Raw genomic sequence first — 27,465 nt, forward strand, 5'->3', positions numbered from 1 at the left:
AACAAACGTTTATTAAGAAGTCACCTGAGGATCTTCCGTGCATCCCGGAAAGCATGAAAGCAGCAGGGAAGGGAGGAACCATGATACCAGAGCCACCTTGTAGGCAGAACGTGCCTAACTTTTTAAGCAAGGTTCCTAGAGGAGTTCTCTAAGCACAGGATAGGAGTACATAAATTCCCCTTCCCCTCTAGGTTCAGGTCCTCGTTTGTGGCATGTTGCCTTTGGATTTGGTGCCCAGGCACTGAGATTTCACATGCGGCAGATCTTAGTGTTGATCCGTGGTCCTGGTGGTCCTGGTGGGCATGGGCCACAAGGGGGTGGGCACATTGGACCACACGGGCCACAGGGAGGAGGGCCACAGGGTGGAGGGCCACATGAGACAAACTTTGGCCCACAGGGGTTGACACATGAGGGAGCCAGGTTGGGCTCCACCACGGGCACACATGGCTTGCAGGTTGGTGGGCAGGCGGGGGCACAGACTGGCTCTGGCACACAAACTGGCCGGCAGACAGATGACCGAATGGTGGTCGTGCACTCTGGATCACAGGGGCGATTGGGCAGCCTGGAAAAGAAGAACACATCCATGGTTAGACAAGAAGAGTGTGTCTCTGGAGAAGGCTAGCTTCCCAATGTGAGATGGCGAGAGCAAGCGTTAAGGAGCTAAAGCAAAGGGTCTTGTGTTCTGGGAGCTGTGGATGCTTTCACAGCAACACCCTGGTGTGAGTTAGTGTTATTCCCCAAAAGGGCCAGTAAGTGAGCTGTAACCTCAAGATGCAAACATGCCCATCCGTTGATTTTAACTGGGCGTTTCCAAATAGCTACTCTTAGGACCACAGCATAGGTAAGTTGTTAAAACCTTGTTTATGGAAGACAATCTTACTCGGCTATGAGTGATCGCCAAAGAAGTAGTAGTTTCAGGTACAAGTGGATCCACTCAACTTGTCTATCCTCTGCTGGGGGGAATAGCTCAGTGGTGTCTAGCCTGACTAACAGAAGTCCTCTAGGATTTCTGACTGGGGTCTCTCTGAGGCCTACCTGGAAATGCCAGCTGTTGCAGCTGGGACTGCATTCATTGTTCCATCACTTTTGTCTCTGGCATGTGGCCCTTGGAAGGTGGACCAGAAGGGAAGGTGGCCCTTGGGGTCAGAAGGCTTTCTCTCTCCACCCCCTCACTTTATTGGATCACAGCTGAGTTGAGGTTAACATGCCTAAAGCCAAATCAATCCAGAAGAGGCCATTCTGGCATCGACTACTGCCCTCATCTTACGTACTTGCAGTCTTCTCCTTCCAACATGTTGCGGTAAGTGGCGATCTCACAGTCCAGGCGGGCTTTTTCGTCCAGGAGGGTCTTGTACTCGCAGTTCTGGCGCTCAATGTCACAGCGGATTTCGGCCAGCTGGGCCTCCACGTTGCTGATCAGGCACTGGAGCTGGGAAAGCTGGGTGCAGTAGCGGGATTCTGTTTCTTGCAAAGTGCCCTCCAGAGCCCCTTTCTGAGAAATGGAGAAGAAGGCGGAGAGAGAGAGAGAGAGAGAGAGAGAGAGAGAGAGAGAGAGAGAAATTCATCAGGGCATGTTCTGCTCACACAGCAAAACGAACACAATGGTGCCATAATGCAAGGGCAGCCAACCCAATATCCTCCAAATATTGTTGGACTACAACTCCCATCATCCCTGGCCCTTGGCCTTGCTGGCTGGGGTAGATGGGAGTTGGAGTCCAGTAACATCTGGAGGGCACTGGCAGGGACTGGCAAAATGCTGATGAGTGTGCACGGGGAGAAGGGAGTCTGGAGTCTGGCTCGAGAGAGGGGGGCAGTGATTTGTGGGGACCTCTAGCAGCCAGGATGCAAAAGTCAGAGGAAGGGGAAGCTTCAGAGCTGGAGGGTAGAGGAGAGGGTGGGCTGGAAGAAGAGACGGGAAAGGCATGACAGACAGGAGTACGATTCACAAGATAGTGTGAACATGCAAATAGTACTTTTGAAGAACGTACCCGACACTGAGCATTCTGGATTCCTACTCACCATGCTCTGCTGAGCCTGTAGGTCAATCTCCAGTGCTTGAACACAACGTCTTGTCTCAATGATTTCTGTCTGGCAGCACTGCAGCTGTTCTCCACTGGAGAGCACCTCCCTGTTGAGCTCTTCCATCTGGTGAAAGTTTTAAAAAGTCCAGAAATTAGAAGGTCACGGGGGTTCTGTCATGAAAGATGGTCAGTGAGACACCTGATTGGGATGGAATTGGCCTCTGAGGAGGAGGACCTACCTGTGTACAGTACCAGTCCTCAACTTCCCGGCGATTCTTTTCAAGATCAGCCTCATACTGGCACCGCATCTCATCCAGGACCTTGTTGAGGTTGCAAGCTGGGGCAGCATTCACTTCCACATTGATGCGGTCACCGAGCTGGGAGCGAAGGGCACAGGACTCCTGCAGGAGAGAACAAAGAGGGGAGAATATCTGGAGCCATTTATCATCATTTGCATATCACTTATTCAAAGGCACTGCTGCATATAATTTGGTTGGCTCTTAGATGGTAGACTGGTATTGCAAACTGGTTCCCTGTTTGGGACTTGGACCCTGATGGAATTTTGATTTGGGGAGATTCAGTGGAAGGGGTGCACAGATGGCCATAGTTTGGACTAGATAGAAATTTACTCTAGTGGTTGGTGACCCTTAGGGATTTTGCCCTTTATCCATTGTGTATTGGTTGGTTGCATAAGTTGTCCAAAACTCTGCATTTATTTATCCTGGAATGCCCTTATCTCTGTTGGTGGTCTAGATTGTGAAGACCGATCTCAAGGTGGACTAGGTGGATAGATGTCCCTGGTTTTTGATGTGAACTGGTCTAGACCAGGGGTAGCCAATGTGGTACCTTCTGGATATTGCTGGACTACAACTCTCATCATCCCTGCCCACTGGCCATGCTTACTGGGTCTGATGGGAGTTGTAGTCCAACAACATCCAGAGGACCTCATATTGACTACCCATGGACTAGAAGATGATCCCAGTGCACTTCCAACTCCAAAGATCTATGCTCCTTCACCCGTGGTTCAGCACCTGTTCTGGTCTTGGTAGAAGAGATGTTTGGGGCATACCTCCTCGTGGTTTTTCTTCAGGCACATCATCTCCTCAGTCAAGGACTCGACCTGAGCTTCCTGGTCAGCCCTGCATAGGGTGAGGTCATCCAGCACTCTCCGAAGGCCATTGATGTCAGCCTCATCCCGCTGACGCAGACCCAGCTCATAATCATACCTTCAGGGGGAGGAACGACAGATTATCGCAGCATAGCTGAGAGGGCAGAATGTTAAACCTGGACCAAGGACTGCTGAGTACCAATCCAAGCTCCAGTGGGCCGCAGTTCTCGCTCTCTTCTGCTACTCTAAGGTCATCCAGAGCACAGCAAGCCACTGGGATTGTTTCTGCTCAGCAGTGCCTGGGTGGAGACAATCCCCACTGGGGGTGGGACTTGCAGTAAACACCGAAAGCAAGTCCTACTTTCAGCAGGAATCCTTGCAGCCCCAGCTTGGGACCAAGCCCTAGCTTCAATGATTCTTCCTTTCCAGTCCCAACTTAAATTAAAGTCAATCTGTAAAGGAGAAAAAGAAGAATGATGAGCACACAAATGTGCTCTCGATTCCTCCTCTGAAGTTTGACACCTGGTGATTGATGGGTTGGCTGCCCTATCCAGCTGACAAAGGTGGCCCTTGGAGGGTGGGCCAGATCTGGATCCAGTTCCCCGTCTCTGCTTTGAGTAGGTGCCACACACCTCAAGGAGACTTACCTCTAAGCAGACGTGGATAACTGTCCTACGCTTTTGTATTCTCAGTGGCAGGGTGATCTACAAATGTGTGTCTGTGGGTCCATGCCTTTTCTGGTGCTGTTTATGGGGCTGCTAAAATGTGAGCGATTTTGTATGCGTCTTTTCTGAAATCAAGGAGTGTGATACTATGTGTGCATTCTGTGTGTTTTTGTGGGGGACAGGACAGTTGGACAATTACTCTTAGGGCCTTAAACCTGTTGTAAACCAATAGATGAGTTGGGGCTTACATTGTTGATTTCAGGCTTACGTTGATAAGTTCCTGGTACAAAAATGTACAGCCAGTTGTCAGAGGACTTCCAAATGGAATTATAATCTGAATTCCACTGAATTGCTTTAATGTGGAAGCTTGCCTTCTTAGCGCTGCTGGCTATTCCTTAGCAAAACAGTCCTCATTTTAGAACTGCCTGGGTCTTTGTAGAAGAGACATCAACACTTCCCAATAATAATTTAGCTTGAAAGTGGTGATCTGGCAGCCCTTAGTACTATCAGCAGCCACTGTTTTCAGCCTGGTTTCCCTACAAAACTGCTATCGGTGAGCCTCTGTTTTCTTTCTGGGAATCATAGTAACACAAGCTGGTTTGAATGATACCATGGGGTGGTGGTGGGGTGGGGAGTATGACAACATACAGGGTGAGAGTGGTTGGCTAGCTTTGACCCCCCCCCCACACCAAAAAAGTATCTTACTTGGTGCAATAGTCATCAGAAGCCATTTTGAGATTGTCAATATCCAGGCAGAGTCTTGCATTGTCAGCCTTAGTACAGCAAATCTGGAAAGAAACAGCCCAGAGATATTTCATTTTAATCCAGCCAGATGGATTAAGTGGGAGCAGATAGAGAGCATCGCAGCATGATAGCTCCTGCTGGATCAGGCCAAAGGCTCATTGAGCCCAGCATCCTGTAGCTGAAGTGACCAACCAGATATCTATAGAAAGCCCACAAGCAGAACCTGAATGCAACAATGCCCTCTCCACTTGTGGCTCCCAGCCACAGGCATTCAGAGGTCTCCTGCCTCCAACAACAGAGGGAGAACATAGCCATCATCATGGCTAGTTAGGCACTGAGAGCCTTCTTCCCCATGAATTTGTGCAATCCTGTTTTAAAGACACCCAGGTTGATGGGCACCACTACACCATGAGAACAAATTCCATATTGCATTGCGTGACTTTCTTTTGCCTTAAGGCAGGCATAGGCAAACTCGGACCTCCAGATGTTTTGAGACTACAATTCCCATCATCCCTGACCACTGGTCCTGCTAGCTAGGGATGATGGGAGTTGTAGTCCCAAAACATCTGGAGGGCCGAGTTTGCCTATGCCTGCCTTAAGGGCATAGGAGCAGACACCTGAAGGGGGCAAGAAATGAATCTTCATTTCTCTTCATTTCCTTCCTTTCCTTTCCTGGGAAATGATATATAATGAATTGAAAAGGATGTTCAAAATAACGTTTGTAAAAAAACAACCCAGAAGCTTTTCTTTGGGGAATTATAGGGACAGAACTACCTAAACTGTACAGAAACTTATTTATGTATGCAACTACAGTGGCAAGAATGTTACTTGCCCCAAAATGGAAAGAAGCAGAAGTCCCAGCAAAGGAAGACTGAATAGAAAAACTTACGGAATATGCAGAAATGGCAAAACTTACCAGAAGAATAAGAAATCAAGATAACAAAGTATTTATAAAAGAATGGAAATGGTTTATTGAATTACAGCCAAATTGTAAACAGATAAGAACATTGGCAGGATTATGGTAATAACCTGCAGTTTTATAAGAGTATATATTTAAAGTAGATGAGTAAATGAGCAAATTAAGTTAATTTGGATATGCAGAAGATATTGGGGGGAAATTAAGGAACTACAGAAAGAGGCGGGAAGGAAGTCAAGTTTTGAAATGTTAAAATGATTGTAAAATTAGCAAAATGTATAAAACTGAAAATATAAATAAAATGTTAAAAAATGAGTCTTCAGCTACCCCTTTAAAGCTTGCATCAAAGGGCAGATCTGAAGCAAGGACAGAATGACTCTCACCCTTTCCTTGTAATGATAATAAATAATAATAATAATAATAATATTGATTTATAGCCCAGCCACTCTAGCAGCTCCCAACAGAATATTAAAAACACGATAAAACATCAGTCAATAAAAACTTCCCTAAAGCCTTCAGATGTCTTCTAAAAGTCAGATAGCTGTTTATTTCTTTGACATCTGACGGGAGGGCGCTCCACAGGGCAGGCGCCACTACCGAGAAGGCTCTCTGCCTGGTTCCCTGTAGCTTCACTTTTTGCAGTGAGGGAACTGCCAGAAGGCCCTCAGAGCTGGCTGAATTATGGGGGTGGAGATGCTCTTTCAGTTATACTGGGCTGAGGCCATTTAGGGCTTTAAAGGTCAGCACCAACACTTTGAATTGCGCTGGGAGCCAATGGAGGTCTTTCAGGACTGATGTTATGTGATCTTGGCGGCCACTCCCAGTCACCAGTCTTACTGCCACAATCTAAAACCACTCTAAAACCAAATAAATCCAGAAGACTCCATAAACAACCAAAGTTTCCATGGAACTGGATGACCATGGAAGACACGCCCTCCACACACACACATGAGCCATTCCTTACCTGTTGCTGGAGCTCATCAATGGTGCAGTAAAAAGGTTTGAAGTCGGTGCACACGTAAGCATTTTCGCACTCGTACCAGTCTCGGATCTTGCACTCCAGGTCAGCGTTCTCTTGTTCCAGGCAGCGCACCTTTTCCAGATAGTTCCCCAGGCGGCTGTTCAGGAACTCCATGGTTTCCTTCTCATTGCAGTTGAGGATCCCTTCGTTGTGGCCGACAGGGTAGCAGTTCAGAGGGCGAGCAGGAGGAGGGATGCAGGGTGGAGGGACACAAGAGGAGCCCATGCTAGGAGGTGGAAGGTGAGTAGATGTCATGTGGCCCCCACTTCGGCAGCTGTTGTGGAGAGACGAGGCCGTATGGCCTGGAGGGGGCAGGCAGACGCTGGATCGGCGAGGAGGAAGGCAAGGCCCGAGCCGACAGTTGACTGAGGCAGCGCTGTTTGGGTGGCAGTTTGTCGTGACCTGACAAGGGCCCCTGAGAGACCCGCAAGTGCGAGTGGCAGTGGTGGCAGCCATGGTTGAAAGGAGCAGCTAGATGGAGGAAATGAGTGAAGAGACCCACGAAACCCAAGTCTGACAGATGATCTCCTTCCTAGAGCTTTTTTATACCATGAGCACTGGGGTGTTAGCTCCTTTACAAGGCTTTCTCCTTGTTAATATTTGTGGCGATTCCTGCCCGGCTTCTCATTAGCCTGCTCGTTACTTGCTTGAAAAGGATTTATTGGCTTATAAATTTGCCCTTCCGCCTCACACTTCACTTGCAGAGTCAGGACTCTGCTTGATGGCTGAGTCCCTGGAATGACAGTTTTTATGGGATGTCATCAAAGCGGTCTGTCAGCATCAAACACCAACCTTCAGTCCCTGGGCGTTGGTCATTTGAGCAGAATTATGGGCTTGGTGTTTCGCAGTGGGATTGCACCTTTCCCTCCTTCTGCCCTACTTTGACCAACCGAAAAGCCAAGTCTGGTAGACAGCAATCATGAACCTGAGACCTTCTGGAAATTCTACTCCAGATATCTCCTGCTCTGCCCTCATAACTGGTGAAAGGACACCCAGGTAGCTGCTTCTGCCAGATGTGCACAGTCTTTACAGCAGAAGAGATTTCTGGATCCTATACTGAGTCCGCTAGCCTTATCTGCTCTCCTAGTCTGCTTCCTGCTTCCTGCCTTATTGAACAGGATGCTCAGCCATGGAACAGATCTGCCGGGAATGCAGTAATTGCATCCCACACTGCGGATCGTACATTCAGCAAGTGGTTGACATGGAGGACCTCCAAGGTCTCTTTTGGCTCTCTGTATCTGTGATTTGAGATGCCTGCTTCTTGGGAGAAAAGCAATAACAAACCTAGACAGCATCTTAAAAAGCAGAGACATCACCTTGCCAACAAAGGTCCGTATGGTTAAAGCTATGGTTTTCCCAGTAGTGATGTATGGAAGTGAGAGCTGGACCATCAAGAAGGCTGATCGTCGAAGAAGTGATGCTTTTGAATTATGGTGCTGGAGGAGACTCTTGAGAGTCCCATGGACTGCAAGAAGATCAAACGCATCCATTCTTCAGGAAATCAGCCCTGAGTGCTCACTGGAAGGACAGATCGTGAAGCTGAGGCTCCAATACTTTGGCCACCTCATGAGAAGAGAAGACTCCCTGGAAAAGACCCTGATGTTGGGAATGATGGAGGGCACAAGGAGAAGGGGACGACAGAGGACGAGATGGTTGGACAGTGTTCTTGAAGCTACCAGCATGAGTTTTACTAAACTGGGAGGCAGTGGAAGACAGAAGTGCCTGGCATGCTCTGGTCCACGGGGTCACGAAGAGTTGGACACGACTAAACAACTAAAGAACAACAACAGTATCTGTGATTTGACTTTTCTCTGGGTCAGAATGCATGGTTTGTAGACAACGACAGGACTAGCTGTTGTGGTGAGAAGACTGCAATTGAAGCCAACATTTTACATGCAACTCTGACCACTTTCCCCTGAATATTGGAAGTACTTTGCATTCCATTAAGTACATAATGCAAATGAATGAACTAATGAAATAAAAAAAGTATTTTAAGTGCAGATTGCTATCCCAGTCTGTATATATACTGGGTACTGGATTTGAAAGTTAGGTTTTTAGGTTTTTCTCATATATATATATGCATAATAGCATCTTTTGTGGGCTTTTACATATGGCATTGTTTGTTATTCTTGATGTTTTTGCTGTAAAATCACTTGTAGATATTTTATGGGCAGCAATTCATCAATGGAATCAAATGAACACTTAAATAAATATTCTTTTGCTTATTAATTTCTCTCCACTGTTATTCAGGAAGAAGAAAAACAGCAACAGGCTGTGGACCAGGTAGACTGTTTCCTCCAGTTTTGCTTCAGGGGAATTATTCTCTGCTTGTAAAAGTTGAGCTTTGGCCTTTTTTCACCTGTTCTTTTCTACTTTAAGGGGACACTAGTCTTGCTCATGATGTATTTATTGACCCTGCCAACGTCCCCCTCAAAACGTTTTAGTGCAAACTCAGTGAGAGTGCTTCCAGACTGTCACTATTTGGTGGGTGGGATTCAGCAGCCTAGGGGCAAATCCATATTGTGCGATTGAAGTGGTTTGGGCATTCTTATAAAAGAAATCAAACTTTTTACAGTAAGGAAAGTGATGGATTTATGTGGGATAACAATTGCATGTTGCAGCATCATACAACTTCAGAACAAACACTTAGTAAACAATTGATATTGTATAATCTCCCTGCAAACTTTGTGCCAACGAAACAGGGTGAATGCTCAGCATCTGGAAGTGACCCAAGTCTCTAATTAAAGATCTCTAGGTAGTTTGCAAGCAGAAGTGTGGAAAGGGGCAATTACAGTATGACAGTAAAGTAAAATGTGGGGTGAGAAACATCAAAGTAAAATCTTGCTGAACATTTTTTTTTTTTACTATTGAGTCAAGATTCCAAGAGATCAAGCAAGACGGAGTATTAGCAGAATGGAGACCAAGAGCTCTGTATGACAGCAGCCCTTAGTGCTCCAGTTTGCAGATATAATTCTATCCAACTATAACGAAAGAGAAATTCTATGCATAAGGTGTGTGTTTTCACTCCCATTTCCTGCTAGAATAGCCAATGTATGACTTAGAACGACAGGTGTTCTGCTGGAGAAGAAATTTGGCTGGATCTACACACAGGGAAAAACACACACTATAAATAAGTAATAAATTAAATCATTTTGTGCCCAGAAATTGCAGCACATAATTTTTAAATGCAGGAGGCTGTCAGAGCTTTGTTCTCATCAAAAGCCACATGCACTGAACTGATATTCCCCATGCCTACCCCACACATCTGTACAGGCTAGTTAAATTTATTTAATTGTAAGGAAAAGAAACACGAGCACATGTTGCGATGCATTCCCCCATTCATTAATGCTTCACATACCACAGATCTGGAAGTAGGGGGTGCAGAAGACAAAAGCCAGAGCGGGGATGGTACATGGAAACGTTATAAATAGCAATTGTTCAGTACAGCACGGGTGAAAACAGCAGGGGACTGAGGTTGGTGTGTGCACTGGCTTCCTGTATCGGTTGTCATCTGTGAGTCAGGAAGACGGGCTCTTCTCAAACAGGGATCCTTCCTGGCATCTCTACCACCAGCTGCTGCAGAAAACTGCCTTGGTGTGTTAAGACTTGATCCAGGCTAAGTTAGACCACATTCACACCATACATTCTTTGACGATATCACTTTAAAGAGCCATGGCTTTCCTCAAAGAACTCTGGGAGATGTAGTTTGTTAAGGGCATTCAGAGTTGTTAGGAGGCCCCTGTTCCCCTCACAGAATCCTTACAATTTGCAAAGTTTCCTGGGATGAGGGACTGATTGTTAAACCATTCTTGGAACTGTAGCTCCTCCTAACCACTCTTAGCACCCTTAACAGACTACAGATCCCAGAATTCTTTGGGGGAAGCCATGACTGTTCAAAGTGGTATAATGATGTTTTAAAAGTACAGTGTTAATGTGGCCTTAGTTGCATTTATGAATCAACAGGAATGAAGTTGTGACTATCTGGTCCCATTGACTTACAGCGCAAGTCTGTTCAGGTCTACTCAAAAGTAAATCCCATTACGTTTAAATCGAGATAGTACCAATCTGTCAATTTGGGTTTCTCTCAGTTTCCAAGGTTTCCCCAGTCTTAAATTTCTACCTCAGTTTGCAGTTTAAAAGCAAAACAAAAACTCCACAACACATTTTCTCAGAATGGATACATTTGTACACATTTCTGCAAAGTGATTTCCCTTAAAATGACATATTTTGCATGCCATTTTCAACAATATATGCAGTTTTATGGACACTACCCCAGTATATATACATTTTCTGTATATGCTACCTGACTGAAAAACTGCATTGCAAAATTCAAAAAAGTGCAACTTTGAAGGGTGGCTGTGTTTTTGGTCCTTGTACTGTTTCAGAAAGCGCAAATTAAGTCAGTTGTCTCTAAATGAGAATCAAATTTAATTTCTCCCCTACCTGTACTGTTGATGAGGCTTCCTCCCTGATAAGTTAGGACTGCCGCATTAGTTTGGACACAGCCCATTATGAGTAGGCTGTCTTCTCCACATGCTTGGCTCCACCCCCAATTTCTTATTGGACCCTGGGTCAATTATAAGAAGTTCTTTGTCATGCCTTGGTCTACAAAAGAGCAAGAGGCCGCTTGAAGCTCACACTAATTTCTCTGTGTTACAGCTCCCCCAGAGCCTCTCTTTCTTTCTGGTGACTGGAAGTGGCTGCCAAGACCACATAACACCGGTCTTGAAAGACCTACATTGGCTCCCAGTATGTTTCTGAGCACCATTCAAAGTGTTGCTGCTCACCTTTAAAGCCATAAACAACCTTGGCCCAGTATACCTGAAGGAGTGTCTCCACCCCCATCATTCAACCTGGACATTGAGGTCCAGTGCCGAGGGCCTTCTGGCGATTCCCTCACTGTGAGAAGCAAAGTTACAGAGAACCAGGAAGAGGGCCTTCTTAGTAGTGGCGCCTGCCCTGTGGAACGCCCTCCCATCAGATGTCAAAGAAATAAACAACTATCTGACATTTAGAAGACATCTGAGGGCAGCCCTGTTTAGGGAAGTTTTTAATGACTGATGTTTTAACGTATTTTTAATCTTTTGTTGGAAGCTGCCCAGAGTGGCTGGGGAAACCCAGCTAGATGGGAGAGGTATAAATAATAAATTATTATTATGTCTCATTATCACTGTTTTGCTCAGCCCTTCTCATTCCCGAACCTTGAATTATCTTTTGTGGGCAGATTCTTAGGAAAGGATCTCTGCTCATTTGGTCTCAGATGAACCATTCAGCAGTCTTCTGTACTAGGTGGCTTTCTCAGCAAGGCTTGGTGCACTCAAGCCACCCAAATGCCTGTCCTCGGTCTTGCTACATCTCAATACATCCCACTGCCAGATCTAGACAAGACTGTCTGCAATCAGTTGTGGACTAAATAGGAATGGCTTTCATAAGGCAGAGCAGGTGTGACCTGGGAGTGTGTCTCTGTCATGGATGAGATCTGTCCCTGGCTTGATTTGTGCTTGATTCTCCATAATTTGGACAATTGGTATTAATCAAGAGACGCCCTGGGCATATCCATGGGCTGCAATCAATCAGCTGCTGAAAGGACTCGGATTGGATCTTTGGAGGTATCTGAATGTGGGGGTTTTTGAAACTTGAGAATCCTTACAACATTTGGGAAAGAGGGGGGAGGCTTTTGATTTATGCTCAACAAGGAATTTAACAAGGTTTTATTACGCCCTCCCCCCTTGACTGAGGCTGAATGGACTTTTTTTAAAATTATCCCTGGACTGGACCAGGAGTGCTGTTGGTGCAGTGAAAAAAGAATGAATGGCTGCTGGACAGATCTAGTAAAGAGGCTGAAATTGAGAAAAGATCTTGTTTTTAACTGTGTGCCGAGGAAAAACTCCAGAGCAGAATTTTAATGGCAGAGACTGGATATGCACTCTGTGAGTTGTTTATGGCCGTAGCTCATACACTAGTCAGTAAACAGCGGAAGGAATGGAATGCAACCTTGTACCATCCAGAGAAACACTGCAAATAACTGAACAATGGACGATAGTAATTAACTCTAACAGCACAACAGGTCTGGAAAAACAATGTATATGAAGGACTACACACGTGAAACAGATTACTTATTTTTAAGATGTAACGGAGGTGCTGTTTGTAAGCTGAAAAAAGTGGCCAGTTGGAAGAATGTTTAACGGCTAGTGAAGGTTGTCAGCTGAACTCTAAATAAGAAATGATGCGGCAATGTGAGGAAATGAAGATGATCATATGTTCGGAACAGGAGTGGGAAACTTGATTTTGCATTAAATTAAATTAATTTGATTTGGTTTGTAATAATTTGGAAAATTAATAAAAAATAATTTGGGAAAGGAATGTCTTTCACAGCCTTCCCTTTGGTTTCATCTGTACATTTATAGACTGGGAAATTGCTGGACAGCATTTTGCATATAGACAATGTGTTCTTGCATTAGTACTTGGAATTTCATGGATACCAATGTTAACAGAAGTAGTTCAATCGTTTGGGGGCTACAAGGAACCAAGCAGAGGGCCATCTCGGTAGTGGCGCCTGCCCTGTGGAACGCCCTCCCATCAGATGTCAAAGAAATAAACAACTATCTGACATTTAGAAGACATCTGAAGGCAGCCATCTTTAGGGAAGTTTTTAATGACTGACGTTTTAATGTATTTTTAATTTTTTGTTGGAAGCCGCCCAGAGTGGCTGGGGAAACCCAGCCAGATGGGCGGGGTACAAATATTATTATTGTTATTTTGTTTGGAGCTTGAATGTCCCTAGTTAGTGGAAGTATATCAGTGAGCATCACATTCCAATGGATGAGAGCAACTCAGGATTGTTAAATTCATTTATTTTAGTGTTGTGGAAGATGTAGGACTATGCCTGAGCAAGATTTATTTTAGGGGAAGAGCCTGAAGAACTGCTTCAGATAGAGGTGGCAAGAGGTGAAGTACTGGGGCTTCTTGGCAAATTAAAAGTAACAAGTCATCAGGCATCCACCTGAGAATTTCCAGCCATGGTACTATGACAGTCTCAGATAGGCATTTCATTTCTCTTCTAGCCTATACAGTGGTACCTCGGGTTACAGATGCTTCAGGTTACAGACTCTGCTAACCCAGAAATAGTACCTCGGGTTAAGAACTTTGCTTCAGGATGAGAACAGAAATTGTGCAGCGGCAGCGGGAGGCCCCATTAGCTAAAGTGGTACCTCAGGTTAAGTACAGTTTCAGGTTAAGAACTGACCTCCAGAATGAATTAAGTTCTTAACCCGAGGTACCACTGTACCTACAAGGCCAGAAAGAGAATGTCATGCCCCTTGCCTCGGGGGCCCAGTATTGGCCTGGGGAAGACTCTGGTTCAGGTGATAGATAGGCATGGTCAAGATCGCACTGTTACGTCTTTGTCCTTGATGCTCTAACTGGCACGCATCCTTTTGTCAGAGAAAGTCAAATATCCAACACCAGTAGCTTCTAAGCAAGAAATGATAGAGGCTAGCACAAATGAAAGACAACGTAAGCCAACATTTTTCCATGCGATAGGAGGAAGACAAACAAAGGTTTATTGAAAATGCTGATATTTCAGCCCAGTGGCTGAATCACTGTTGAAGTGAAGCGACTCTTTGATTTGAAAAGTTAACATAGGCACCAAAGTACTGAGGCACGATCAAGAAAGCAGAATATTAGCCCTGAAAATATGTGCAGTGGTACAACAGAATGAAGATTTCTCCCTTCTGCCTGGACGGATTGGCTTCGTTTTTGATGTATTGTTGCCTTAGAGAGTGAGGTGCTGGACTTGTTCCCGAGACGATATGACCTTCCCATCTTTAATCTCCTCTGTGATGGTGCGAATCTTTTTGGTGATCTGGGGGACCGGAGCACAGACTGGAGGGGGACATTCTGGCACACACGGAGCCCTAGGGAACCTGAGGTTGCCAAGAGATTAGGGGTGAAAATGGGAAGGTGAAATTCGGCACAACACGCTTAATCCCGTAAAGCTGCCCTTTGTCCTCCCACCCCTGAAAATTTTCCCCATCTTTTCCCAAATAGGAGCAGTGGTGGTGCCCTTTAATTTCTGAGTCCACACACAGAATAAACAGGAAGACACTGCTTCCTGTTGCTGCTGAGTTAACTAAGGTCACAACTTTATTGAGTAGAGGAGATCTACATGCAATTCTGCCAGACTACAATTTGTATTCCGGGTCTTCTTGGAATACAACTCCCATGAACCCTGGTCCCTGACCATCTTGCCTGGGTCTTGGAATCCAGCTACATTTCTAGGGCTCACATAATGCTCACATAATGCTTTAAGTCCCAGGTATTGATGAAGACTAAATGGCAGCCAGGATGCCAGCACCATTGCTGTCATCACCATTTGCAACAATGGCAATAACAACCACAAAAGTTGCCAAATTTCTCCAGGAGGAGAAGTTCTGCAGCAGATTCTCCACCTGGTCAGCATTTTGTATCTTCCACAATGCATTAGCCTTGTGGCATTCTGGGGCATTGGGTGGGTAGGTGTGTGGAAGGTGGCCACCGTGAAAATGGTGGACAATATATGGAGAAAATTCTGGAAAGTGGTCTTTTTCTGAGGTTCTAAGGAAAAAAACAACAGCTCAAGAAGTCCTGAGAAATTAGAATGCCTCAGATCTTTTTCCCAAGTGGGAACCCCACATTCACTTTGAACTTTCACTTTAGTTGACATCTTCAGGTGGCAATTTTGATTATTAAACACAAAGGCCCAGTATTGTAACCCTGTGGCTGGGCTGTAACCATATGAGACTGCAGGCTCGGCCCTATAGAACTGAATGGAATTCTTCTCAATACAAATCACACAGTCCATCCTGCCACCTGAAATTGTACAGTCCACACACAGATTTACCACCTCAGAGAGAACTTCATAACTTTTAGACCTCACTTTGTCTAATGCTTGATAATAACTAACTAACAAACTAATTAACTAGCTAACTAATTTATTTATTTATTTATTTATTTATACATACATCACCCATCTGGCTGAATTGCCCCAGCCGCTCTGGGCGGCTTCCAACACACATAAAAACATAATAAAACATCAAACATTAATAATAACAATCCGATCCAATGCAAAAAAAGCCACAATAACTTTAAAATAAGCTACTTATATCAAAATAAAGCAATACTCAATAATTCATTAGAATCTAATAGTAAACAGTAAAAAGAACAACAGCCCTGAGATGGAGCTGTACAAACGCAATGCCCGTTTGAGTTATACATACTTGCAATCTTCTCCTTCCAGCAGACGTCGGTATGTTGTGATCTCTGCTTCTAGGCGTGTCTTGACATCCAGGAGAATCTTGTACTCGTGGTTTTGGCGCTCCATGTCGCACCGGAGGTCTCCTAGCTGACCTTCTATGTTGCTGATCAGGCACTGGAGCTGGGCCAGCTGGGTGCTATAGCGGGCCTCCATTTCTTGCAGAGTGCACTCCAGAGCATTTTTCTGAGAGGGGAGTAAGAGAGATAATTTTGAGTGGAGAGCAGGAGGATTTCTCTTCTTTATGCACAGCCAACTGATCTCATGTTTCTAGGCCTCCCCAGGTAATAGGTTTCAAAGAATCATAGGCTCTGAAGAGACTACGATTCAGTGATGGAAGAAATACACAACATGAAGGATAACTGTGTTATAATCCACATTTCGGTTCCGGTTGGTTTGCTTTAAAATGTGGACATAACAAAATCTTTGAGCGTCTTTATTACCATTTCAGACTATTAAATGTGGACATAGTGATGCTCACTAACTTAGGAATCTTTCTTTAAGGGACTAGATAAGGAATGGACAGACTCATTAAAGTCCACTCCATCCCAGTTCTCAGTGAGAACTAAGATGGTTCCATCCCATTTCCAGGTGGATTTTTAAAGCAAAATTCTGCCCAGAAACATACATTTAAAATAAATATTAAAGCAACTCACAAGGTGGTCAGAGGTTGCTTGCTGCCACTGTTTCCCCCTCTCCTCAGATTTGACCTTTTATAGGGTGGATCAAGTGGTCCACAACCCAAGAAGCTCATATTGCAAACTTTTCATACACACCAAGCAAGTCCCCCTGGGAGTGTTGGACTTGATGATGTTCCATTTGCTCCCAGGGGAAATAGTACAGGGTTTTCCCCGATGCCACCTCCAAATAGAATCCACTGGATTGTGGATTCTGAAGTGGACCATTGATCCCACATAGGTCATGGTCTGCCATTGAGTGAGTCCACAAAGGAATTTGAGAAGGGCAGAGTCCTTCTCCATTCCTATGCACCTATTATATTCTTATGTTGTTTTGTCAGTAGACAAAAGTGCTGAATTGGTTTAGATGTTCTCAAAACAGGTTGGAAGTCCTCATGTATTTCACTATAACAATAAAAACTGAGAAGCACTCCAGTGTAGGTAGTGAGAAAGAGATCTGGAGCTGGACAGAGTTAAGAAGAAAGTTAATGAAATGTGTTTGGATCTATAGTAAAAGATGTGGGATGCATCATCACTGAAGCAGTCAAGAACAACAATTTCCTGCTGCCTAGAGTGGAAACACATGGGAATGTGGCCCCAGACAGGGAGGACTTCCTGCCATACCTGTTCTGGAGCCTCCTCCCCTTGTTTGTGAACAGGTAGATGGGTGTGACCCTCCCTTTTCCCATTTTCTCCTTTCGGACTCCTCTTCTGGCTCTTAGCCAGAACATGGCTCATCCTTACAGAGGATGGAAGCCACAAGGTAGAAAGTCTGAGGCCTAGCTCAGGCTTCTTTTCTCTACAAATGTAACTGTAACCACAAAATAAAGCCTGCCTTCAGATTACTGCTGTGAACTGAATGCAAGCAAGCTTTGCTATTACTTTTAAAGAAGACTGTCGTGTTATAATTATTTTAAGAGGGAGATAAAGCAGAAATTTACTAGCAACAATCCAGACTGGATAAGCCAGACTGGATTGCTTAATTTAAATGATTCTAATGAATCTATCAACTTGCTTCCAGCTATCTGCAAGGGAATGTGCTCTGCTGCTTGCTCACTAGCATGAGAGAGGAGGGATAATATTTCATCAATATATCCTCTCCTACCTTCCTCAAAATTCCCACAAAATTCATGTCAGGTTATTTTTCAAGAAAACTATTTATGTAGACAAGGCATGGAAAGTTGCTCCTGGAGGTAGCAGATGGTCATCTGGACCGCACAAGGCAAGATCCTCTCACAGCCACCCACCCCCAAATATTATCCTCTTCACACACCATGTTTTGTTGGGCATCCAGGTCAATTTCAAGAGCTTGGACAGTGTGCCTCAGCTCAATGATCTCTGACTGGCAGGTCTGCAGCTCTTCACCACTGGAGATCACCTGCTGGTTCAGCTCCTCCATCTAAAACAAGCAGGAAGGTAAAAAGAAGACAACAGAGAGGGCATAAACCTCCATTTTAAGGTCAACCACTGGTCCTACATTACCACTTAGAGACGACTTTCAGGATACCCACCTTAGAAGTGAACCAAGTCTCAACGTCTCTGCGGTTTTTTTCAGCCAGGCTCTCATACTGACTCCGTATCTCATCCAGGATTTTGTTCAGGTCACATGGCGGGGCAGCATTCACCTCCACATTAACTCTGGTCCCGAGCTTTGAGCGCAGTCCGTTTGCTTCCTGGAGGATGAGAAGGCCCATGTTGCATAATGCGCATTTCTGGGTGGTCATTGTTTGATGTGGACCTCTATAGCAAGGAGCGAGTAAGGGACACTGTACCTCCACAGAGGGTTTGATTTGAAGCAGCACATGAGACAGGCTGATTCCTCTTTACACATGCTGTTTTTCTCCTGTTACAGCACCTGCCACACTACTTTTCTCTATCCGTTCTAGCTAACATGATTTGTGTCAGGTGGAAGGAGAAGCTGTAGACACCTGGAAGTGTTCATTACCCCCTGCCAACTGCCTCTCTTCCTCCTCCCATTGCCTACTAGAGGAATTGTGATCAGAGTATAGGTATAGGTAAAGGTAAAGGGACCCCTGACCATTAGGTCCAGTCGTGACCGACTCTGGGGTTGTGGCGCTCATCTCGCTTTATTGCTGAGGGAGCTGGCGTACAGCTTCCGGGTCATGTGGCCAGTATGACTAAGCTGCTTCTGGAGAACCAGAGCAGCACACGGAAACACTGTTTACCTTCCCACCGGAGCGGTACCTATTTATCTACTTGCACTTTGATGTGCTTTTGAACTGCTAGGTTGGCAGGAGCAGGGACCGAGCAATGGGAGCTCACCCCGTCGCAGGGATTCAAACCGTCGACCTTCTGATTGGCAAGTCCTAAGCTCTGTGGTTTAACCCACAGCGCCACCCGCATCCCTCAGAGTACCCAGATCCATGTTTACCACAAGTAGGGTGGCCTGGTGAAAAAAAGGATCTCCTGCCCCATTAATAATGAGGTAGAAGAGAGAATTTCAGCAGGTGTAGCTTCTTGGACTTTGGAAAATAAGAAGAGGAAAAACTCAGGGAGAGTTCCATAAACATGGAGCAGGTGAGGGCAGCTTAATCTCTCAATGAAGCCCTCAATGCTTCATTTTTGGTCATCTGCTGCTATTATAGAGATATTATCAGTTGATCCTCAGCAACAGGGGTAGCCAATTTGTTGCCCTCCAGATATTTTGGGTGGTTGCTCCCATTATCCCTGGCTATTGGCTAAATGGGATGGGTTTTGTAGTACAAGAACACCCAGATAGTGCCATGCTGACCATCCTTCTCAATACCATGATGGCACACCTATGAAAGGAGGAATTGTGATCAGAGTACCCAGACCCATGTTTGCCACAAGTAGGGTGGTCTGGTGAAATGTGCATGTGGAATGCGACTGTGTCTACAACAACCCAAGGTGGCATTTTGTCACCCCAACGAAAGTTTGCTACTACCTCCTCATGGTTCTTCCTGAGACAAATGAGTTCCTCCTTAAGGGATTCAAGCTGAGCTTCCAGGTCAGACCGGCATAAAGTCAATTCATCCAGGATTCGGCGCAGCCCATTGATGTCAGCCTCAACACTCTGGCGAAGAGCCAGCTCTGTCTCGTACCTTTGGAACAGTAAATGTTAAAAACAACAAGCACAAGGTTCTTTTCTATTTCAGCATGGAAAAGAAGAAGCAAGGAGTCGTCATTTGTGGGGAAGGTATGAGGGGCCTTTCCCAGGTTTATAATTTATTTGTTTTGTTTGACCACATTTAAAAAAATGAAGTTGCAGGAGAAGATGTGGGCTTTCTATTATTTTCAATCATAAGAGTCTTCTATAGTTCCAATATTTAATATTTATACATTTACCTATTTATATTTTGGTGGAATCGCTGCAAATGAGTTATGATTACTTAGTATGCTTTTACTTAATTGGGATGCATATCTCCAGCTTTTAAGCATTTATATTAACTTTGTAAATGCAAAAGTCATATTCCTATTAGGAAGCAGTATAACAGGGAGATATTTCATTAAACCGTACCATCTACAATGCAGTAAGACTGGTATTAAAGCACCAGAGGCCCAAGAAAATTTGAAGTCACCTCTCTGCAGCAAGTTCTTGCTCTGAATAAGATGGACTTACTTGGTCCTGAAGTCGTCAGCAGCTAGGCGAGCATTGTCAATTTCCAAGACCAGCCTGGCATTGTCCGTCTTGGCGCACAAGATCTGGAGAACAAATTGTGGAGCAGTGAATTGTTTTTAAAGTTGTGAAGAAAGCAGGGGGCTACAAAGTTAGGGAGAGAAAATCAGAGTGACTTCTCCAAAAGGGCTAGGGCTGGAACATTATTAAAAGTAACAATAGACATGTAAAGTTCTTACTAATGCTATTTTTTTTTAAAAAAACCTACCAACCTCTCCCCACACCCCAGACTTGGCCAACCAAAACGAACAGGTGGCTGGGGCAGGTTATAATGAGGCTTTTTAGCTTAGATAATTAGTAAGGTGGGAGCATGAGAGAGGTGTGTAACATGGCATAAAGGACGTGGATAAAAGGTAAAGGGACCCCTGACCATTAGGTCCATTTGTGACCGACTCTGGGTTTGTGGCACTCATCTTGCTTTATTGGCCGAGGGAGCCGGCGTGCAGCTTCCGGGTCATGTGGCCAGCAGGACTAAGCCGCTTCTGGCAAACCAGAGCAGCACACGGAAACGGCGTTTACCTTCTCGCCGGAGCGGTACCTATTTATCTACATGCACTTTGACGTGCTTTCAAACTGCTAGGTTGGCAGGAGCAGGGACCGAGCAACAGGAGCTCACCCCGTCACAGGGATTCAAACCGCTGACCTTCTGACTGGCAAGTCCTAGGCTCTGTGGTTTAACCCACAGTGCCACATCTTATAATCCTAGAGCTCCAGGCCATTCAATGGATGCTGTAAGAAATAGAACAGACAAAACAAAGGACCTTTTCCTGCACAGACAAGACGTAGCTAAACCAAGCAACTTGCTACCACAAGATGTAAGAATGGAGGTGCCAATTTGGATGGCTTTAAAAGGGGATTAGATAACATTGTGGAGAATAAGGCTGTCCATAGTTAATACAGGTGGTGCAATGGGTCAGTGCATCTGGCTGCTAACCAAAAGGTTAGTGGTTCGAGCCCACCCAGGGATAGCTGTAGGCAGGATTCCTGCACTCCATGCAAAATATTCACAACAACCGTTACCTGGTGCTGGAGTTCCTCGATGATCTTGTAATAAGACTGAAAGTCGATGCAGACGTAGGGGACTTGGCATTCATACCACTCCCGGATCTTGCATTCCAGGTTGGCATTTTCCTGCTCCAGGCAGCGCACTCTCTCCAGGTAACTGGCCAGGCGGTCGTTCAAGCACTGCATCAGCTCCTTTTCATTGCAACTCAGGATCCCTTCATCGTGCCACCCATAGCTTCCAAGAAACCCCGGCCCAGGTGAGCAAATGCTCCCAGCTCCCAGCTTCATGGAAGAGGTGGAGATGCTCCTGCTGCCAAAGGCCAGGCTTGGTGCTCTGCATGATCCGGTGGAATGGACGGAAGACATCCGAGTGAGACCTCCACCCTTGACGGACCCAGAAGAGATGGTCTGAGCATAGTACTTGGAAGCCATAGCACCAGCTGGGAAGCCAAAACCAGGGTCACTTGAGCAGATCTGCGCAGCTTAGATAGCCTCAAATTTGCAAGGAAGTGAACCTGTCATTCCCCACTAGTGGGTTTTTATACTACACATCTTGGGTGTTGCCAAGCCGGTTTCTCTTGGGAAAGTTTGTGCCAGCTTTCCTCTCTGCATCTCACAGCCTGTGGTTTAACTGCCCATTAGGAGGCATCTTCCCCATAAAAAAAATCCAAACGGTTTAGATAAGTCAGGACTCATCATTAGCAATTCCTCACCATTTACAATGTTCATTTTATAGCATCATCAAAGAGATCTTTCATCACCATTAAGCAGCAGTCATCATTAATGGAGAGTGGGGATCCCAACTAGCAACTGGTGTGAGAGAAGTTACACTTTTGAGTGTTTTTCTGGATTCTTACAACAACAGCTCAGTTGTAAGCATGTCTATAATAATAAATGTCCCATTCAACTCAGTGACTTAATTCCTAATGAATGCAGCCTGAAAAATTAGAGATTCTCCCAACAGCTGCTCCCCATAATAAGACCACAACAGATACCTTTCTATCAACCCCTCCCTCCCCTGTTCATAAAATGTTGTGGACTGGTATTGTGGAGGTATGGCAACATGGAAATACTCATCATTGAGAAGTGATCCACAATGGACCATCACAATGATCCACAATGGATCACAACAGGAACATCTACTTCTGTTGTAAGACATTCAAAGATTTGACAATTAAATGGCGTACAACGTTTAAAAATAAATGAAATAAACTGATAATCTGAAGACTTGTGGACTTGAACAGCTGCCTTCTTGAAGACCAGGCATAGGCAAACTCTGGCCCTCCAGATGTTTGGGAGTCAGGGATGATGGGAATTGTAGTCCCAAACATCTGGAGGGCCAGAGTTTGCCTATGCCTGTTTAAGACCATAAGAAAATAAAAAGAACCCTGTTGGATCAGCCAAAGGACCATCTTGTCCACATCCTGTTCTCATAATAGTCTACCAGATGCTTATGCAAGACCTAGGTGCAACAATGCTCTCCCCACCTGTGAATCACAGCAACCAGCATTCAGAGGCATACACCCTCCAACAGTGAAGGGAGAACATAGCCGTCATGACTAGTAGCCATTGCTAACTTTGTCCTCCATGAGTTGGTCTAATCCAAGTTGGTGGCCACCACTCCATTTTGCAGGAGCAAATCCCACAGTTTAACTGCGCTGGGTGGAGAAGCATTTTCTTTGGGTCTGCCCTGAATCTTCCAACATTCAGCTTCACTGTATGTCTCCAAGTTCTGGGAGAAAAAAAGTCAGTCTATCCAATTTCTCCACACAACACACAATCTTATACACTACTCTACTGCCTTCACTCACTTGATTTTATCTACACTAAAAAAGCCCTGAATCTTGTAACCTTTCATTCAATTTGTCTTACATTTAAGGGCGAATCCGCCTAATCCAGGGGTCAGCAACCTTTTCCAGCCATGGGCCGGTCCACCGTCCCTCAGACCATGTGGTGGGCCAGACTATATTTTGAAGGGGGGGGATGAACAAATCCCTATGCCCCACAAATAACCCAGAGAAGCATTTTAAATAAAAGCACACCTTCTACTCAGGTAAAAACACCAGGCAGGCCCCACAAATAACCCAGAGATGCATTTTAAATAAAAGGACACATTCTACTCATGTAAAAACACACTGATTCCCAAACCGTCCGTGGGCTGGATTGAGAAGGCGATTAGGCCGCATCCGGCCCCCGGGCCTTAGCTTGCCTACCCCTGGCCTAATCCATGCCTTCCAGAACAAGATGCAAACCAAAATGCAAGTATCCTTTAATACCTGCACTTCACCGAATTTTGCAATGCCACATAATGTGTACAAAAATGCACACACTACTATACAAGTGTGCACATACAAAGATGCAAAGATACATTATTTTAGGGGAAACTGCCTTGCAACAAGGTGTATGTCGAGGAAAGTTGCGTACAAAAATGTGTATATTATGAAAAGTTCACACTATAACGTGGATGAATTTTCATTAGGATTCTTTTCATAAAATTTCAAACTGATGAGGGAATGAGCTTAAGATTGGAAAAATCAGCAATGAAGAGAAGCCAAACTGGACATCTTTGCTCATCCCTACTTGCAAGTCTAATAAATACAGAAAGGGTGTGGGAAAAGGCAGACAATTGATGCTGGTAAAACTGGCCTTTGTAGAAACCTTTTATATGCTTCTCCTGTTAAAGATTTCAGAAGTGTCTTAAATCTTTATAAGCTTCTCTCTTGAACTGCAGAGGTGCACCTGCCTGACAGGTGGGGTGTTTATACACCTTTTAATAGCTAACAGTATAAGCCTAGCACTGTCTACTTGGGAGTAAGTCCCATTGGTTTCAGTGTGGGGCTTACTCCCAGATAAGTGAGCTTAGAGTGGTGTCCTAAAGCATAATAAATCACTTTATTTTACATTACTCATCAAAAATTTACATTAGCCAAGCAGGCAATCTTTATCTAAGAGAATGAAGGGGTGCAGGTCTGTATTCACCTAACTTCTGTTTAAACTAAACTAATTGAAATTAGTGACTCTGAGTTAGTAATGATAATTAACTGCAGTGGGTCTTTTCTGAGTAGGGCTAGCATTGGATACAACCCACAAATCTCACATTTAAACAAAGGGGTGTACAGCAATTAATGGAAGAATGAAAATTAATGCTCTAGCAAAGGAGCATGTTTAGATTCCTATCTCCCAGCCAGCTGTCAGATTATGTTCTTTGCAAACAGATCAGCCTGTTTATGAATGGATGAGTCTGTTTCTGGTCCAGAGTCACAGCCACTGTAAATCTGTTCAATCCCATTTCCACATTAATTTTTTTTTAAGAAAATGCTTTAAAATTGCATATGGAATATGCAGAAATGGCGAAACTTACCGGAAGAATAAGAAATCAAGACAGCAAACTTTTTATAAAATAATGGAAATGGTTTATTGAATATTTACAGATACACTGTAAACAGATAAAATCATTAGCTGGATTATTGTAATAACCAGCATTTTAGAAAAAATATTGGGCTTGAAAATCTCTTCCAAAGCGAAATACTTGGGTATTTGGATCACCCCCAAGAACATAAACTTATTTCAGGATAATTACACCAAAACTTGGCTAGAGATTAGAAAAAACTTGGTAACCTGGAGTAAACTAAAATTAACATTTCTCGGTAGGATTTCCATTTTAAAGATGAATGTGCTTCCAAAATTAATCTTTTTATTTCAAATGATTCCGATACTCGGTGAAGCAGGTTGTCTCAAGATATGGCAAAGAGAAATTTCCAAATTTTTGTGGGAAGGGAAGAAACCCAGGATTAAACACCTGATCTTAATAGACATAAAAGAGAGAGGAGGCTTTTCCCTACCCGACCTAAAACTTTATTATGAGGCAGCCTGTTTCACCTGGTTAAAAGATTGGTGCACGTTGCAGGATCCGGACCTCCTGGACCTGGAAGGTTTTGACAACCGTTGGGGATGGCACGCCTACCTAATATATGGAAAAGCGAAAATTCATAAAAATTTTACCAACCATATAATAAGAAAGTCACTCTTTGCTGTATGGGAAAAATATAAAAACCTGATGGAGCCTAAAGTCCCGTGGTGGACTTCTCCAGTAGAAGCCATAGCAGTAAAACGGAAAAATACTCAGGAAAGCTGGCCAACATATAAAATACTTCTAAAAAATGAAGATAACCAAATAAAATTTAAAAAATTTGAGGAAATAAGAGAACACATTTCAGACTGGTTCCAATACCATCAGTTATTTGAAAAATTTAAATCTGACAAACAAAAGGGGTTCTCAGTAGAAACTTCCCGATTCGAATCTGATCTTGTAAATTCTAAAAGAAAAACTCTTTCCAAAACTTACCGACTCCTCCTTGACTGGACAGTCAAGGAGGAGGAGGTAACAGTGGCAATGGTGAGGTGGTCTCAGGATTTTGGCCATTCAATAACCATGGCCCAATGGGAAAATTTATGGAAGATCAATTGGAAATTGACAAATTGTTACACGATTAGAGAGAACTTTCAAAAAATGCAACATCGATGGTATCTAACACCATGGAAACTCTCAAAAATGTATAAAAATGTGTCAAGCAATTGTTGGAGATGCGGAGACTCAGGAACATTCTACCATATGTGGTGGACATGTAGGAAAATACAGGTATTCTGGGAGAGTATACACGCAGAACTGCAAAAAATACTAAAGATCTCATTCAATAAAAAACCAGAGGCCTACCTCCTGGGAATAACAGATTTGGATATTCCACAAAAGAGGAAGGGTATCTTTTTATATGCGACGGCGGCAGCAAGAGTTTTGATCGCAGCAAAATGGAAGAGTAATGAAATCCCCTCTATACAAGATTGGATCCAAAAGCTGACAGAATATGCCGAATTAGATGGTTTATCAGAAAAAATAAAGAATAAATCCAAACAGGAATTTGTTTCTAAATGGGAGGTTTTCAAAGAATATCTGAAAAATAAATATAGTAGTTTAAATTCTGTTGCAGCATTCGAGGAACTTCAGTAATAGTTGCTAGGTAGAGAGAAGAAATTAGATTTATTGAGAATAAGTTTAATTATGAAAAAAATGTGTATTGGCAATAAGTAATTTGAACTTGAAATATGGAATAGACGGGAAGTTGGGTCTTTAGTGTTAAGACCAATAGATGTTTTATTGTTTGTCAAGAAAATTATGCATCTATGGTTATTTTTGTAATTTGTGTGTAATTTGATACTTGTGGTTTTGTGTGTGTGTGTGTGTGTGTTTTCTTGTTTTTTCTTGTTGTATAAATAATTTTTTTTTAAATAATAATAATAATAATAAAATAAAATCATTAGCTGGATTATTGTAATAACCAGCATTTTTATAAGAGCAGATATTTACATTAGATAATTAGATGAACAAGTTAAATGAGTTTGGATATGTAGAAGATATTAAAAGACAAATTTAAGGAACCGCAGAAAGAAGGGGAAGGAAGTCAAATTTTGAAATGTTAAATTGACTGTAAAACTAATGAAAATGTATAAATTTGAAAAGTATAAATAAAAACCTAATAAAATAAAATAAAATTGTATTAATTTTTTCCTTATATACTTATTTGCCCCCGAAAGACATTTATGTGTATTTCATCCAATGATACACAATCATAAGTGGAATTTTATGCCTTTTTTAGCTGAAAACAGCAACGGAAAATATGGAGAATTGCAAAAACAAAAACAAAGGATAACTACCTTCCAACCTGCACATTGGTCCATGGCCTATAGATCATGTCACTTCGAATCTGAATCCACAAAGAGAGAATTCCTCAAGCAGCTCTTGTTCATTGTCTCCTTCATGTTCATAGTTCTCACCTTGTCCACTGGCTTTATTCCCTTCTGTGCCTCAAGCTGTAATTTATCTTCTGGACTGTATAACTTATTGATTCACTTTCCTTTACAAACCAGGAGAGCTCAACACGTTATTCAACATGAGATCTTTTTAATGCACCTTTGTTGCTTAGCAGTTCAGCCGCTTTTTGTGACTGCATCATATTGAGCAGCTGGGAGCGTTTTAATCAACATTCGATCCAAATAAAAGCCCAAATGTGTGAAGTTTTTTTTTTTTTACAAAAAAGATCTGTTCTTAGATCTTAGTGAAGATTCTGAACACATCACTTGATTACAAAAAGGTCAAACAGTCTTAAGTAATAGAAACCCATGTTGTCCTCCAATTGCATCCATAGAATGGTTTATCACCAGTTTGGCTGTATTCCAAATATCCACGTCATCCACATCTGTAAGAACAGCATCATCCAGCAATAATTTTGTTGCCGCCTTGATTATTGCAACCATTCACAACATCTTCAAGTGACAACCCACCAGTTTACTTGAGAAATAGGGT

At 43.7% G+C, this 27,465-nt stretch overlaps 1 protein-coding gene across 1 annotated transcript; it reads right to left on the reverse strand.

Moving 5' to 3' along the window:
- Positions 1-27,091, reverse strand: LOC310830571 (uncharacterized protein). The gene is made up of 15 exons (XM_083710353.1): positions 26,817-27,091; positions 21,123-21,917; positions 20,046-20,128; positions 19,371-19,527; positions 17,956-18,117; positions 17,718-17,843; positions 15,733-15,953; positions 14,256-14,400; positions 6,419-6,946; positions 4,500-4,582; positions 3,091-3,247; positions 2,261-2,422; positions 2,020-2,145; positions 1,272-1,492; positions 1-562 (listed from the first exon to the last, which is right to left on the reverse strand). Exons 2-15 carry the CDS (start codon positions 21,537-21,539, stop codon positions 250-252), a joined length of 2,901 nt encoding a protein of 966 aa, XP_083566479.1. The 5' UTR covers positions 21,540-21,917; positions 26,817-27,091; the 3' UTR covers positions 1-249.
- Between the last annotated feature and the right edge of the window lie 374 nt (positions 27,092-27,465).

The sequence above is a fragment of the Podarcis gaigeae genome (genome assembly GCF_964106915.1).
Source record: "Podarcis gaigeae genome assembly, chromosome: 13".
Lineage (NCBI taxonomy): Eukaryota > Metazoa > Chordata > Lepidosauria > Squamata > Lacertidae > Podarcis > Podarcis gaigeae.

Bases quoted from the DNA above. Each gene is read 5' to 3' on its own strand.
- LOC310830571 (XM_083710353.1), bottom strand. From the start codon at position 21,539: ATGGCTTCCAAGTACTATGCTCAGACCATCTCTTCTGGGTCCGTCAAG. The intron at 17,844-17,955 runs GTGGGTATCCTG...TGCTTGTTTTAG, and splicing joins AGACTTGGTTCACTTCTAAG to ATGGAGGAGCTGAACCAGCA. The intron at 563-1,271 runs GTACGTAAGATG...CTTCTTTTCCAG, and splicing joins TTGGAAGGAGAAGACTGCAA to GCTGCCCAATCGCCCCTGTG.